Here is a 16,890-nt window from a genome sequence, read left to right as displayed (position 1 = left end):
AGGACTCTGGAGCTGAAGAGGGGAGGACCACAAATGCAAGGCCAGCTTGGGATGCGTAGCTAGTTCAACGCTGGCCTAGGCTACATAGCAAGATCTTGTCCCAAAACAAGAAAAGAGAAAGTGACAATTAAACTTTCAGGAGGAGTTGGGGAGGTGACCTTGGGCATGCATATGTTCAAGAACAGCGTGTGCAAACGCCCAGAGAAAGAAGAACGGATGACAGGTGAGAAAGGTTCTGCAAGGCCATCAAGTATATTAGGACTCTAAGGAAGCAGGGGGGTGGAAGCCTGGGGCTGTTATAGCTCAGGGGCAGAGCGTCTGCCTGGCAAGCGTCAGGCCCTAGGCCCAGCACCAAGAAAACACAAAGTTTACTTTTCCCTTTTATCTGCTTCTTGGCTGCCAAGAACAGCCAGCCCTTGCCTCATGCTCCCACCACCAACCTCGTGGGGATAAGCAACCAAGGACAGAACTCCTAAATACACCTTTCCTGGGAGTAATGGGAGCCTGCCAGAAGGCCCGGAGTAAGCAAGACAAAGAAATTAGCTTACACCAAATGTAAAGCTCTAAGGGGAGCTAGGCAAGCGAGTTACACTAAAGACTATCAGTCCGACTGCAACACAGGACCACAGGAAGGCGGGATGTGTGCAGAAGGCTCAGTGAGAGAGACGCTACACACGCAACATTTTAAGTGTGGGCTGTTTTATCGTGGACTGGAAGGTGGCAGCAGAGAAGGGATGGGAGATAAAGATGGATTTTACATTTAGAATGGAACTAGTGGGGAAAAAGGCATATGAAGAATGTGACTCTTGGTGTCTAACGTGAAGAAGTGAGTCATCAAAATGAAGACAACCAGAGGACGATCTGAGGGGCCTGAACATGAGGTGTCAGTAGGCTCAGCAGGCACAGCCGCTCACGCCTGTGATCCCAGCACCTGGGAGGCTGAGGCGGGATGACTGCCTCACCTCAAGTTTGAGGCCAGCGAGTACGACATGCCAAGAAATAAGACTGAGGAGCCTGTGAGAATCAGAAAGGCTAGAAACGCTGACAGTGATAGTCTGGCAGAGAATAATCTCTAAGAGCCCAACACAAAATGGTAAGAAAACTGGAAAATAAAACAAGACAGAAGGACAAAAAATGAAGAAGGGTGTCAGAGGTAGCCAGAGTGCTGCAGAAGGGAGTTAAGTCAGCCAGCAGAAGATGTCAAAGATGACTTTCTGGTCAGGCTGGCTGGGAAAGGAGAAATGATGGCAAGAAAAGGAAGTTCTGTATGGGGAGGTCATAGCCATTTTTTACAATATGGGTCAAAAAGATGCTCCTTTTTCTTCCTCTTCTCCTGTACCTTCCTTTTAATCAGTCATTAAAAGGCAAAGATATTTTGAAGCCACGTGTGATAGGCCTTACCAGAAATCCCAGCATTTGGAAGGCTGAGGCAGGAGAACTGCCACAACTTAAGAGGCTAATCTCTGCTACGTAAAGAGAACACACTTCAAAAAGCAGGAACAAAACAGAATCCAAGCACATATTCTGCTATTTAGCCCCTGAGTGACAATCAAAGCCAAGGACAAGGAAGGCTGCTCCATCTATGTTTTAAATTTAAATTTCTAAAGAACTCACATCTGCTTTTTTTTTTTTTTTTGGTATTAAAGTGAATTTTTGAGGCCCCATCTTCATTAAGGAAATAAAAGGAAAGGTATAAAGGTGTAAGCCTATAAAAAGCAGACAATAGTAAAAGACAATAGTAACTCAAATCTGGAAGCTAGAAAGCAGATGGTTGAGTGACAAATGACTTAGCAAACAGGAAGAACAATCAGATTCGGCAATCAGAAGAGACCACAAAGAACAAACCCAACTTAAAGTTCACAAAGGCCCAGAAACTGGCAGTGTCACAGCCACAGAGGGACCAACCCTCTGCAGAAGGCAGGTTTATCAGCTCTTAGTCCTGCTCCTTCCCCAAAGCTGACCAAAAGGCCATGACTGTGGCATGACAGGAGGCTTGAAAAGCACAAGAAATAGGGAATGAAGCACAGCAGAAGGAAAGAGGGAAGAGAGGAACATGGCTGAAGGAATCCATGTTCTGGGATCCAAGACTCCCAAGACTTTTCATTCCTAACCTCCCTCTCCCCTCCCTGGAGCCCTTGTGGACAAGCTTTTATGTCGAGGCACAAATGAGAAGAGCCTTCTTATAAGGAGCTTATCAACCAAAGGGAGGAACAAAGACATCAAGACCCCCGGTTAAGACAGCCCAGTCATTCTACCATCCAATGAGGCCAATGGCTGACAAGCTTAGTCGAGAATCCGTAACAACTGCCAGCTATTTAAAAGAAGGGAACATAACAGTAAATAATAAAGGCAAGAAAGAAAACAAAACCCAGAGGAAACAGATTACACAGAAAGAAAACTTAAAGAGCTAAGCATGCTAACACAACTACAATCTCAACACTAGAGAGGCGGGGCTGGAGAATAGCAAGTTCAAGGCCAGCCTGGACTATACAGAGAAACCTGTCTCATAAAACAAATCAGTGTTCACAAAGCTAAGAGAAAGTACTTTTTTATTAAACTGGAGCAATACACAGCTAAAGAGAAACAAAGATCGACCAAAAAGCTCTTGGAATTAAATGTAAGAAATATTCAACAGAAATAGAGCACAGAGAAATAGAAACCAAAGAAATTAGAAGACCAGTCAAGGAGGCCCATTATGCAAATAAGTTTGAGAAGCAGACAATGTTTATGATGTAGCTCACTGGCAGTCTCTGACAAGCCTATGCAAGGCCTGGGTTCAAATTCAGCTTCCCAAACTGAAATACCACACACCAAAATCTCATGAATAAAAGCAGAATCCACCTTCCCCACCAGACTCAAATGCGGTCAACGTAAAATTTAAAAACACTGGAAGCAAACTTTAAAAGCTTTCATTGACTTTAAAAATTAAGAGCGAGAGTATGAAAGAGAAGAAAAACAGACAGGTCACATATGGAGTAAGAAACCGAAATGGCTACAAATTTTTCAAAAGCAACATGGAAGCTCTAAAGTGATATCAAAAAGTTTAAGAGAACACAATTTTTACAACCTGGCATCCTTTACTTAATCAAAGAATCAGCTGACTGTAAAAGTTAGCTGACACCATTTAAAAATAGCTGGTAAATCAAGAATGAAGTGAACACTGGCTGTGGAAAATAAAGATGTACCACTGGAGAAAATGTAAAGGGGAATCCAAAGGCAAGAGATGAGTAGCAAACCTAGGCAACAGTCCAGAACAGAGACCAGAGGGATACCAGACTTCCCAGAGAAAGGGCATCTGAGGTTGATGGTGAGCGGCAGCAAGACTGAGAATTAATGATAAACGGAGAGGAGACTAAATGTAGGGTGTGGCAGGGACTATAGCTCCAGCCATATGACCCCCAAGCAAAGTTCCACACTAAGAGGAACCCCAGTGAAATGTTCTAAGTAGCTCGCTAGTCCTCTTTCACTGAAGTGAAAGCACCCAAGCAAGCAATCACCAGTGAGCAGAGGAAGGACTCTCTGGAGGTGGAGACCAAAGAGGTAACCTGGAGAAAACAGACTGAGGATAAAGGGATTCCAAAGGGGGGGGGACACCCCTTCCATACACCAAATAGCTGGGGACGAGGAGAGGAGCGAGGCTGTGGACAGAAAAAGAAATCATCTTTTACAAGGCTTATGAATATTCAAGAGTGACAGAACTACTGGGAGAAAGGACTACTGGAAGGAGGGCAGCAAGCAAGCAGGTCCATTTTATCCAAGACCTTTAGAAACACAAACCACTGTTTTATTTAATAGACTCATAGGAACACAATGAGTTAAGCTCTGAAGAGTCTTCTGGATTCATTTAATTTACATACCAATTCTGTGAGGAATGCTATTTGCCTTCATTGTTTCCAAGTGAGGAAACTGAGGCATAAGCAAATTAAACAGCCTGAAATCACAAGAAAGGAGCAGAGGACAGAGAAAAGACAATGGTGGGCAGTCTGCCTTCTGAGCCACACACTGCCGCCTGTCCAGTAGCAAGTCAGGCTTATCAACAGCAATCATCTATGGGAAATTAAAGGGATTCTGGAAAGGAGACCTGGGAGGAAGGGGGGGTCAGAAAGTAGAGAGTTTGATTCTTTCAATTGTGCATATAAAAAATAAACACTTAGGCCTGTGTGAAGGAACACAGTCTCAGACCACAAAACTCGGGAGGCAGAAGCAGGCTCATCTCTGAGTTCCTGGCCAGCCAGGGCTACAGGGTCAAACAAAAACCTTTAAAAGGTATTTAGTATTTTACATTATTTTAACTGACACAGCCTACCATTCTCAGCAGGTAAGTAAAACAAGTACTGTTCGCTTTTTTATAAGAAAACACTGATTTCCAGGCTGGGGACACACACAGCTCGCTCTCCCGCCTTACAGATGGCAAGTGCTTGCTACACAGCATGTGAGCCTGAGTTTGAACCCCTGAACCCACATGTGAGCCTGAAGTGGAGTCAGAGCTGCAGCGGTGGAGGCAGAGCTGCAGCGGTGGAGGCAGAGCTGCAGCGGTGGAGGCAGCTCGGCGGTGAGCCAGCCCAGCCAGCACAATGAGTTCCAATTCAATGAGACTCCCACCTCAAAAAATAAGGAGGACACACTGAGGAAGACATTTGAAGTTAACTCTGATGTCCATGTTCAATCACATGCACACATGCAACACAGAAATAAACATGGAAAAGAAACCACTTGTTCCTGTATAATACTTGAGGACTTACTACAAAAGAAGGCATGATTTGAAGGCTCACACCATGTCACCTCAAGGAGCAGGGAGCTGGCAAAGTCATATGGCTCCCTTCATTACATAAATCATAGCACCTGCTTTTCTAACGGTGTGGTTGAGATGGCAGACAGCAGAAAAACTGTGTCTTGGTAGGCAAAACCGAAAAAGATCTGCTCACTTTGTTAAAAAAAAAAAAATTGTTTCTGCCCTTGTGGGAAAAACTGGTAAACATAATTATCACCAAATACACAGTACTTATATAGAGACAGAAAAATGTGCTAAGGAAACAGCCCCTGGGGAAGAACAATCTTTCACAGAGAACATCTGAGCTTTGCCTAGAAACAAGAGAATAGAATTTCACATGATCCTGTGCTAATAATAAGCACAGGACATTATAGTAAAACAACTGTGTCTTCCCGTTCCCATAAAAGTTAGTTCACATTAAAGGCTAAGATACCAAGATCTTTATATTAAAATGATCGTTAGAAAAAATAAGTCACAGATCTTAATACCTCAATCTGTATTTGTAATGTTTATAGTCTCCAAAGTTTTACAGTTGATAGTGGGCAACTGAAGGCATTTGTCTCAGCATTTAAATCTATTATTGCAATATATACTCAAGGATAATCTCCCTCTTCTGCCACCAGCATTTTTATGCTAACATACTTCCTAGGTCATAAAATGAAATGAGGGTACAGCCGTTTCTTCCAAAGGACATCAATGGTGACACAAAGCCTGGAAGATGCAAGTGATATAGGCTGGCATGAAAAAAAAGGTGGCTCTTAAGGCAGCTTCATTTTTCTCTCATAATTATTTCCCGATTGTTTTCAAGGGCAAATTTAAATGATTAAAAAAAAAAATACAGTGAGATAAAAACAATCTACAGTGAAACACGATTAAAATGGACCTCCCTGGTTGGTCCTGCATGTGCCTTCACTGGGAGACTAAGCGCTCAGTGAACTCGAAGGAGGCCTGCAAACAGGGAGTCCAGTCCTGACGACTCAACTGTGATGCCGACTAACACATTTGTGATAAACTTTAGTTCAAACACAGTGTGAGGACAACTTATGTCAGCCACTGCAGACGAATGCTTCCTACTTCTTGTGCTTTCTGAGAACGTAAGCCTACTTCACCGCCTCCTGGCCTACCCGCATCTCAGCTGCTATCTATCCATAGGGAAAATGGCTCTGCAACATCTCAAACTGGGACTCACTCCACAGATAAAGACTAGCGTGCAGCACTCCTGACTTGACTGTGGACAGCGCGACTTTGGAAAGCCTGCCATCATCCCTGCCAACAGGAGGAAAACAAAGCAAGCCCCCCTCCCCCACCCCAGGAGCCCACACCCAGTAATTAAGAGAAAACGTCGCAGGTGTGTGACCAGTGTGTGGTTTTCATTTCTCCGTTGTCACCTGCCTCTCACTTTTCTTCAGTGAGCGTCTGTATTATATACTTATTTTAACAGGAAAATCACTCAGTTCACACCCTTTTAATTTAGGAAACAAACAAACAAACAAAAATTAGAGTAAATCATTCCTTAATTAAAATTACAGGTGAGGACAGAATGATAAAGGTGAAATTAAAGGTTGAACAAAAATTATAATTGGACTACTACAGAAACTACCTCTTCAAAGTCTAACTTGTGAAGTAGTTTTGTACAAGGATAAGGACTAAATTTAGTTAGTAACAAAATTTACTCATATAACTATTAAAAAAAAGTATTTTCACCTGTTTCAATTACCATAATCTCTATATCTTTTAAATGACTTAGAAAAAAAAAATCACTGAAACATTTGGCCTTGTTCTTTTTATACAATTTTTTTTTTGCAACATTCTCAATTTTTCCAAAGTAAACCCACAGATACATATAGAATATAAAGGCTTCACTTGGAATGGCGAAAGTTCATTGTCAAAAATCTCCAAGAGATACTAAAATCAGTAACTATAGTAAATGTTTTTTCAAAACTTCACAGTGAAAAAGAAGTCTTTTCACAACTACTGTACTTCTGATCACTGTTTGTGAACACTGGCAAACTTGTAAAAAAAATTCCTTTAAAAAAAAACTAATCTTAAAGCAATGTACAAATATAATTCAAAGGTTTTTCTAGCAGTCTGTTAAGTGTGATTAACATATTATTTCTAATATAATTGAAAAAAAATGCTGGCTTAACACTGACTCTTAGACCTTCTGTTTTCTGGTTCGGGAAGAAACAGGTGGGATAGATTAGCCTGTACAAAATCAGCCCTTTCAGACTGACTTCACTCTTTAAAATGGCTACCACTTTTACCTACTATCAAAAGAAAAAAAATTTCCAGCATTACTTAATACCAAGCATAAATCTGGGTATTTTTCCCCTTGAAGAATACACTTCAAGACTCATATTCCTCCTCTGTTTGGATAAAGTGACCATTAAGTAGAGTTTACAAAAGCTGGTTGCTAACAGGAGGGCAACCTATATGACCCAGATTAGGTCATCTTTCCCACAGTGCCTCAGGAGGACAAGCAGGTAACAGTATCTTTCACAGCCTGGGCTGACACACATTAGGACAGAAAGGGCTGTATGGCTAGAACAAACATGGGAACTGCAACCCCGGAAAGAAATGATAGAATTTAGTAGCTCGGAAGAATAGCTTAACTATTTTGTGGGGTAACAAAATGTAAGCTGCTTTTCATAAATAATCTTCTCGAAAGCACTCTGTAAATAATAAAATCTGGCTGGTGGCCCCCACTGTGATGCACACTTACACTTTGATAACCACCGTGAACATTACTTTCATAGCCTAGACTGCCTCCCACCCGCTCTCAAACGCTCTTACTCTGGAAAACTTACCAGGAATATGCACCTTTCACATGCATGCGCAAGGGCGGAAGGCTTTAGACTAGCCGTCCCCACGCGTACTGCTGCTAAGAGATTAACCTGAACTGCTGTGTCTGCAGGAGCACTCGGTCTTACCTCTCCTCCTCGCCATCCACCAGGGGTGTTGTCAGCGGTAGCACCTTCAACGGGAAGAGAGAAGCAGAGGCTGCTAGGCTGCTGCTCCCATCTGAAACTGCTGACATTCCCCCACCGTCACCACTGGTAGTCTGAGGTAAGCCGACTAAGGAGGGCTCCGCTGGGCGCCTGGCATCTTCGATTTGGCTTCCAATGGCCTGAGCTAATGATTGTGTAGAGAACTGAGTAGAACTTAGCGGTATCTGTTGTGCCAAAGGCAGATTTATGTTAGTGGCTATCAAGGGAGATTGGCTAACACTTTGAACCAAATTGCCATTTTGGGTGGCTGGGGGTTGTGCTATATTCTGTGGTGGAACTAAGTTTGTTGGGGCGGAAGGCATTCCAGGGGGAGCAGCTGAACTAACCTGACTGGTAACAGAAATACTACTAGCAGAGGGCAACGGACTACCCGCGGGCAACTGCTGGGCAACAACTCCTTGGGCCACCGTTTCTACTCCCTGTGGCGGGGGAGGCACAGTTAACAAGGTACTCTGGGGTGCAATAACCAATTGCTGAGGAAGGCTCGAAGCACTAGTTTGAACTCCCTGATGAATAATCCCAGCTGGAGCAGGTGGAACTATTTGTGAAGATGGAGGAGCACCTTGCTGAATAACTGAAGGTGTGACCTGGGTGGAGGGCTGCTGTACTGCAGTGGGCATGTTTGCCTGTTGACCCATGGTTGCAATTTGACCGCCAGTCGGGACAGCAGGCACTGCTGCTTGAGCCTGGCCAATGGGCTGCCCAGAGGCCCCTGCGGGTTGGGTTTGCACTGCCGTGGGCTGCACTGGCAGCTGGATCCCCTGTGGCTGGGCCACGGGAATCACCGATGTTCCTGCTCCCGTGCCTGCAGAACTGGACTGTCCGGAGGACATCGCGGCTGCTTGAAGGACTGGCTGCTGCTGTATGTACTCGGAAGTAGGATTGGGAGTCACGGGCTGGCCGTGGCCCGGGGCTATCTGCGTAGAAACCATTGGCTGCTGTTGCCCATATGGTAACTGCTGGGGTGGTGCCCCTGGAAGAGGAGTTTGCACTGGAGGGGCTGTCTGAGGATACGGCAGTTGGGCCTGAGCCAAACTGGAAATGGAAGGCTGTTGACCAACCGCTGACGTCACACCAACCACGTTCACAGGTGACGGCTGGAGTCCCGTTGCTGCACTCATGGCGGCTTGCAGAGGCACAGGCTGAAGACCTTGCCTCTGCTGGAAGCTCGATTCCTGTACTTGTGACATCTGGGACTGAGAAGCACTCTGTGGCACGCCAACTGCTGCCATACTCTGAGGCCCGGGGCTACTGAAGTCGATCTGTTGGAGGGCCACGGCTTGAAGGCCTGGCGGCGCCGGTGGCGGCTGCTGCTGCGCCACCGCGGCGGGGACCCCCATCTCTCCGCTGCCCACACTCTCCGTGTAGTGACTCAGGGTGCTGATGCTACTGCTCACGGAGCTCCCGCTGGTGCTCTCCCTCTCCGAAGACACTTCCGTGGGGGGCTGTTTCACGGCCTCCACCGCTTTACTGACTGCCACGCCTTCCGAAGCCGGCAAGGCGTTGTCTTTCTCATAGAACTCGGTGCAAGTCCATCTACCTTTTTTAAAGGGTTCGGAAGTAGAGTCTAACTTCACGACTCTGAACCGGGACGTGTTAACTGCTGGCGGCTGCGGCGGCGGTGGCTGACTTGAAACCGCTCCCACAGCGATACCTGCGGCTGCGTTAAGGACACTGTTAGCAACAGGAGAGGAAGAGACAGTACCATTGCCCATGCCACTCATGACATTCACGGTGCCACCGCTGGTAACTCCAGGCCCAACACTTACGCCAGCAGCATTAGGAGGGTTGCTGGTACTTATATTAGCATTACCGTGCACGCTGCTCGTCACGCTGGGGCTGAAACTACCCACGGTAGCAATGTTAACGTTACTCGTTGCACTCGCGCCGCCAACGGGACTTATACCTATGCTGCCCGTGGTGGTTGGGGCGCGGATGTTAGTCATAGGTGATGCGGGTAAGCCGCTGGATGATACGGCAGAAGTCGGTGCGGCTGGCACGCCACCATCAGCGCTTCCAGCAGTGGAGAGTTTTCTGGACAGTGGGCTCGGGGGTGTCCCTCCAGGAATGGGGGCGCCGGCCACGACAGCATGGGATGAATGGTGGTGTCCATGGTGAAGGTGGTGGCCATGATGGATGTGATGGTGGTGATGGAGGTGGTGTGGATGAGCATTCCCATTGATCACAACATTCTGTGGTGGAAGGTGAGGCAAATGAGGCTGAGGAAGGTGGGGCTGGTTGGGAGAGACAGCCCCAGGCGTCTCAGCTTCCTGGAAGTTATTCAGAGTCTCTTCTGAGGAGCTGCGTTCCGGCTCACCTAAGTCAGTGGCCCTGGAGAGGGAGACGTCGAGGATCTCAGAAGAAGAGAGATCTTCCGTGTGCGACTCATCCAGATCGTCATAGCTCTCGGTATCCTCTGCTATGCTGTTGTTAGAGCTGATGCTGGCAGAGATCTGAGCCGGAGTAACGCTAGTTATCTGAAAGCCACTTTTCTTTTTCATCTGAGTTCCGCCCGGCGCAAGAGGCTGTGCCTGCAGCTGAGCCTGCGTGAGGAGGTTCAGGCTTTGTGGAGGCGGAGGCTGTGGTCCCTGCGTGGAAGATGCAGCAGGAGGCGGCGGCTGGAGCAGCGAAGGAGGAGGAAAATCCTCAGAAGATGGGGCAGCACCACTGACCCCGGTACCTGCTGCATTGAGTGGAGAGGCGCTGCCACCACCGCTGCCCCTTCGAGGGAACATTGCTGGGTGCGCCATCTTCCTAGCACTAATGTCTGCAGCAGCGGCCGCCGCGGCGGCGGACTCCGGCGGCTGGTGCATTGTGATGGGTACCGGGGGGCGGAGGAGGCGAGTGCAATTTCCTTCTGCACCGTAATCTTTGTATGGAGAAGCCGGAGAGGCGAACGGGACCTGAAGCTCCGCCCGACGCGATTCCGATGCCTCCTCCTCCTCCTCCTCCTCCTATGCCGAAGGCGCCGGCTGCTCCTTCCTTCGAGGGCTAGCTTCGGGAAGGGAGGATGAAGCGGGTGAACCAGGTGGCTGAGGAACCGGAGGGGGGACCCCTTCAGTCCTTCGCCATTCACTTTTCCCCTCCAGTCACACACCCCCCTTTATATTCGGCTTCACGTGGGGTGCGGGGCAGGAGGGAGGGGAGCCCGGGAGGGGGCGGGGGAGGCGAGGAGAAGCGAGAAATGCCCACCTTCTTTGGCCAACTCCGGAGCCAGCTCAGCCCCCTCCTCCCGCGGCGGCGGCGGCGGTGGCCGCTGCAAAGGCCCGCCGCTCGCCCTGCACCGAGGCAGCGCGGAGCGAGCGGTCGCCCGGCCCTCACCACCCCCCGGCGCCGCGGCCGCCGGCGAGCCCCAAGCTCAGCGTCGCTCCAACCTCCCCCGCCGACGCGGCCGGCCCCGCTCGGGCCTCCCGCCCGCGGCCCGCGGCCCCTCTCAAACCCCCTGGGCTCGCGACGGCTGCTCCGGGAGAAAAGGCTGGCCGCGGCTGGGGCCCGGGCGGCGCGGCGGCGAGCGGGGCGGCGGCGGCGGCGGCGGCGGGGCGCCCGGTACGGTGAGCCCAGCAACGAGGCGCGGGCGGGCGCGCAGAGACGCCGGGTCCTCGCGGAGCGCGGCCGGGGCGCGGTGGCGGCGGCGGCAGCGGGAGCCCAGGGACCGCTCCATCACTGGCAGCCATGGAGCCCGAGCATTTTCCTCCCTCGGGGCAGGCGCCCGGCTCGGCACACGTCCTCGGGGGAGGAAGGGCGCCGGCGCCCGGGCTGCTCCGGCGGACGGCGGGGCGTGCGCGGGAGCGGAGCGGCGAGCTCGCGTCCTCTCCTCAGCCCCGCCGGCTGGCTCGGCACCCGCGCTGCTCCCGCGACCCGGAGGGAGAGGGAGGGGGCCCGCGGGCGGCGGCGACTCCTCTCGCGGCGGCGGCGGCGGCCAGACGGGGCTGGTGCGGCGAGCGCAGCCGACGCCGTTCAAAGAAATGAGAGGTGGGGTTGGTCGGTGGCGGCGCGGGGCGGGGGAGTGGGAGGGCGTCGGGCGAGGAGGGGGCCGTGGTGGTTGTTACTAGCGCTCTTCTCGGGCAGCTCCGGAGCCCCTGGTCTCTCGCGGCATCGAGAGAGGAGGGACCAGCGCCCCAGCGCGAGAGGAGGAGGGTCGAGCGCCGACCGAGGAGGAGGAGGAGGAGGAGGAGGAGGAGGCGGGGGGAGGGGTCGCGGAGGAGAGGAGGGAAGATGGCGTCTGCGCGTGCGCGCCGGCGCCGCAGACATAAAGCCGGGTCTGACTCGGGGAGGCGGCCCGTCTTCGGTCTCCGCCGAGCTCTCGGCTCCGTCTCCACGGAAATTGCCGAAGGCCGGCGGAGCCGCCGACGCCCGAGGGCGGTGGGGGTGGGGCACTCGGGCGGGCGAGCGAATCCGGGTCGCGTGGAGAGGCTGGGGTGGGGCGTGGTGCCACGCGGGCGCGCGCGGCTTAGGCGTGTCCGCTGCTTCTCCCACGCGGACCCCCGGCGAGGCCGGTGGGGAGCGCTCGGGCTCGGGCGTGCGCGCCCCCGGGGCGGTGTCCCCCGGTTCTGCGGAATAGCTAATGAGGCTTTTCTCCTCGGCTACAGCATCACGAGTTGCAGTTCCCAGGAGCCCTCCGCCGCTGCCACGACATGAGTCAGGCTTTCTTCCTCCTCCTCCTCCTCCATCTCTGAGCCGCACCTGGGCTCCCCCTCGCCCCTCCCGGGGATGCCCGTCCTCCTGCTCCCCCAGAGCCGGGGTCTCCCCGCACCTTTTGTTGCAGGGCGGTGGTGGCTGCCACGCGGTCCCTCGCCCTTCGAAGGGCAGGGGCGAGGCTGCTGGCAGAGGGCACCGCCGTGGGCCATCTCCAGAGCCCCTTCAGGGGAAGGCGCTTTCCGAAGGGAGCGGCCCTCCCTGTCCCTCCCTACTTGGAGGGAAGAAGCAAGCCTGCAGGGCCAGCTCACTCACCCAACAGGTGAAGCTTCCCTCCAGCCATTCTTTGTCTTTGTGGCCATACTGTGGCCCCTATGGAGAGGTAAAAGGGCAAGGCTTGGTTTTTAGTGAAATTTAAAGGAGGTTAGTGAAGAATCCCTTTTAGGGCTAGAAAAGCAAAAGGACCAGCCGCAATTCCTTTTTTTTTTTTTTTTTTTAAACTAAAAGTACATTTCGTGGATGTAAAGTGAACAGGTTTGCTTGGAGGCAGTTTCCTGTTAGCTGCCTCCGAAGTAATCTATGTCAGAACCTAAGCATTGCTGTGCTTCTAACCAAGAATAAATCTCACCCAGGAATTTTTTTTTTTTTTTTTTTTTTTTTTGTAGGCAGAGGTGAAAAGGGTTGTTTGAGAGCAGATTGTTTGTGTTGTAATTTAGGTTTAAAGGATACAGACTGTTTAGGAGATAGACCCCTAACTCAGGAAATCAGTTTAATTTCTGGAGATCACACCAAGCAAACAAAAACCCTATGTTCGGTTTTCTTTGCGCTTGGCACCCCTCATTCTATACGTCAAAAGGCTGAATGCCACCTATCCTGTTGAATAGAAATGCCTCCTTGTCATCCTTTATCTGGCCTGTACCAAACTCTCACCCATGCCACTTTAATTCATACATGTAGATCTCCCCAGCAAAATAAAGGTAAGGTTCACATTATTTTGATTTTTTTTTTTTTTATGAGACAGGGTCTCATTATGAAACCGAGGGTAACCTTAAACTCACTGCCTTCCTTCCCTGAGTACTGTAATTACAAGCCTTCACCAGCACGCCTACTCACTAATATAAAGAATTCCGAGCCAGGTACAAAGTATGTGTTCACAAATTCTGAAAGTAATATAGGATGACAAGTCAGTTTGAAAAAATGAAACTGCTTTGTGTCTTATCAGTGGTGTGAGACTTCCTGTGCTTTCAGGCAACTGAGGCCACTGGAGTATTTCACAAAAATAATCATTTCGATGGGTATGATGGCATAACTTACAGACCCAGCACTGCGGAGGTAGAGGCAGTGTGGGACCCTGAGGTTTCAGGGCAGCCTGAGCTACACAGGGAGACTGTCAGAAAAAAAAGAAAAAAGTTTTACAGTGCATTATTTGGAAGTCACCTGTGTCCGAGCACACAACCCCCAGCAGCTTCTGTCACACGTGACTCACCAGTTTCTGAAATGCATATTGGACATGCTTTTTCAGCAGTTTCTTAGTAGAAAATAGAAGCTGCCCTAATGGATTGACACTGCAAGAGGATCTGGACTGACGGAAAGACGACTCTGGACTGCGGTGAGAAAGAGAAGGAATGTCCCTGATATCTCAGAATGTTACCTCCAGTCAAAATTTTAAGTGGCAAATGGCTGCCTGTTACCCCGTGGCCAACAAAGCCCACTATTATTTTGATGGTATGGCTAAAAAGTTAAGTACAGAAAAGCCTTGTAGGAAGGGCCTTATCAGGTACAGTTGCTCCTTCTGATACCCGAGCAGTGAGCAGGTTTTCATTGGCCTGCGAGGGGGAATTTCTTTCAAAAGAAAGGTTTTAATAATTAAAGACTTTTAGCTAGGCACCTTTAATCCCCAGCACACTGGAAGCAGAGCCAGGAAGATCTCTGAGTTCAAGGCCAGCGTGATCTACATAATGAGTTCTATGCCAGCCAAGGCTATCTAGTGAGACCTTGTTATTCCAATTTCTGTTACACACTTGTGAAATAAGATGAAGAAAAGAAATAATGCTTTAAACCAAGAGCAGAGATGGTATCGAGATATCATGCTTGTAATCCCAGAACTCAGGAGACCGAGGCAGGAGTGCCTACATTTGTGGACAGCCTGGGCTACATAGTGAATCCCAGGACAACCTGGGCTGTAGTGTAAGACCCCCAAAAAATGTTAATTTAGGTTTTTTGGTTTTTTTTTTTAAGTTTTTAATCATGGAATGTAGCTCCATGGCAGAGCACTTCTGTACCATTACAGGAAGCCTGGAATCCAGTCCCAGCACCACAAACAGATTAAAAACAAAGCTTTAGTCAAGTAGCCCTGCAGGTCTCAGGAATAGCTCACGCTTAATGCTCACTCTAACTACACCATTGTTCCATGTGCTAAGAGTTGTAGCTCACTTAATCCCCACAGCTGTATAACGTAGGCACTGTAATTATCTCCATCTGACGAATGAGGAAAGTGAGGTTCAGAGAAGTTGTGGTCTCACATCCTGGCCGATAGCCAGGCCAACATGCAGACCCAGGCAGTCTACCACCGGGTAATACCACCGACACGTAACTCAGGATCCTGTCAACCCAGGCACCCAAATCAAGTCTCTACTGAAGAGACATTTGAATTTTCCTAACCAGACATCTCCAAAGAATCTGTAAGTATTGTTGTTTTTTTTAACTTATGCAGAGACATTCCAGGAAAAAATGTGTGTGCACTGTAGGGAACTGCCATGGCCACATAGGAATTGGACATAACTGAGCAGAGCAATAATTTGATTAAGTTAGGTGATTTTTTACTGATCAAAAGAGATGCCAAATGCTTGGAAGAAAGGTGTTAATCATTCATGAGACACATTTTCTATGGGACAAGATAAATGCTTTCCTAGTTGAGCAGTTAGCTTTCTGATGCTCATAAGAGCCTGTAGAAGTAACCATAAGCTTCTCTCTTCCTAATGGTTCTTTTAAAGGACCTGTTTATATCTGTGCATCTTTTTAACTAAAAAAAAAAAATCATATATTGTACTTGGTTGTATCATGATGCTAATAAGACTCAGCCCACTGTGAACAAAAAGTGGGTCCACGCACCACAAGTAACCCAAAGCAACCATTACAGTAATCATCTTCCCAAACACTGGTGTGCGCCATCAGTCTCAACTCACAAGAAAGTAGACGTCGCCAGGTGTAGTGGGACACATCTTTAGTCCCAGCCCTTGGAGGGCAGAGGCAGGTGACCTGGTCTCCATATAATGAGTTCCGGAAACAGCCAGAGCTACACAGTGAGACCCTGTCTCCAAAAAGGGGTTGGGGAGGAGGAAGAAGGAAGGAGAAGAAGTTGTTTTCCTTAGGAATTACCTTTTGGTCTCTATTTTCTCCTCTGCTGTAACAGCTTTTAGGAAAAAGAATAATAATGATAAGACAGTTTTTAGTAACATTCAAATTATCATTTCCATTTAATTTTGTTGTAGAAGAAAAACAGAGAATCGGTAGTCTCAAGGACCAGGATAGTTTGTCTGTTTGTTTTTAATTTAAATGCCATTAAAAATTAAAGAAAATATTAAACCAAACATAGTGGCGCACACCTGTAACCCTAGTATTCTGAAGACTGAGGCAGGAGTGTCACTAAGAGGTTGAGAGCTGGCTGCCAAATCCAGGCCAGCCAAGGTGACACAATAAGGCCATGCCTCAAAAGTAAAAACAGGGTGGGCAAAACAGCCAAGCAACATAGCTCAGAGGGCAAAAGCACTTGCTGCAAGCCTGTGGAGCTGGCCTGAGGATCTCATTCAATCTCTGGAAAGAGCCAGTTTCTGCAAGTGTATACACACACACACACAGTATGCTCCCAGCCCCCATAAGTAAATATCTTTTCAAAAACCTTAAATATACATAAGCTAAACTGCAGTCAGAAACATACAGTGCAATTTGTTACTATCACAAACATCAAGAGGAAACTTCTATTTCACATGCAGGTGATTTGTAGCGTTGCTCAATGTGAATGATGAATTAGAATTCTAGAGCAGAAAATACCTAAAGTTCTGAGGAAATTGCAAGATTTAAGAGGAAATGCTCAACAAAAATTATTATATGTAACAAAGATACCTGACAAGCACAAGAAAAAGTAAATGTAAGACCGACTCAGCCTCTTCACCGAGTTAAATATAAAGTTAATTACAAAGATGGCAGCAAAGGCTTCCATCAGAAACCGGAGGGGGGAACCCAGGTGCACTGCCACCATTAGGAATAGACGAGCCTGACACCATGTGATAATTCCAAACCAGTGGTGTCACACTGATGTCTCCAAAGAACTGCTTGCCTCTGTAACCGAGCTACAAAAGGCTAGGTTACGGTGATCTCAGTGTTTATTTTGGGTGACAAGGGATGACACTCTATGCTGCCCCAGTGTTGATCCGAACTGACTGATGAATAAACACGAAGTTTTGAAATTCCCCTAAT

The 16,890-nt window shown here is 48.8% G+C and overlaps 1 protein-coding gene across 4 annotated transcripts in view; it reads right to left on the bottom strand.

Annotated features, from left to right (window-relative positions):
- Tsc22d1 (TSC22 domain family member 1) overlaps nucleotides 1-11,172 on the bottom strand; it is a 96,100-nt gene extending 84,928 nt beyond the window's left edge. For 3 of the 4 annotated variants that reach the window (XR_009594270.1, XR_009594271.1, XM_060391463.1), the window contains exon 1: nucleotides 7,702-11,172. Coding sequence is in view for 2 of the 4 variants with exons in the window: in XM_060391463.1 (XP_060247446.1) it covers nucleotides 7,702-10,592 (2,891 nt within the window). In the remaining 2 variants the exon portion in view is untranslated. The remainder of the gene's footprint in view (nucleotides 1-7,701) is intronic. The other variant, XM_021635054.2, reaches the window with a different exon arrangement.
- Between the last annotated feature and the right edge of the window lie 5,718 nt (nucleotides 11,173-16,890).

The sequence above is a fragment of the Meriones unguiculatus genome, chromosome 9, assembly GCF_030254825.1.
Source record: "Meriones unguiculatus strain TT.TT164.6M chromosome 9, Bangor_MerUng_6.1, whole genome shotgun sequence".
NCBI classification, from domain to species: domain Eukaryota; kingdom Metazoa; phylum Chordata; class Mammalia; order Rodentia; family Muridae; genus Meriones; species Meriones unguiculatus.
The sequence above is the reverse complement of the archived record's forward strand: the minus strand, read 5'-3'. Positions and strand labels throughout refer to the sequence as shown.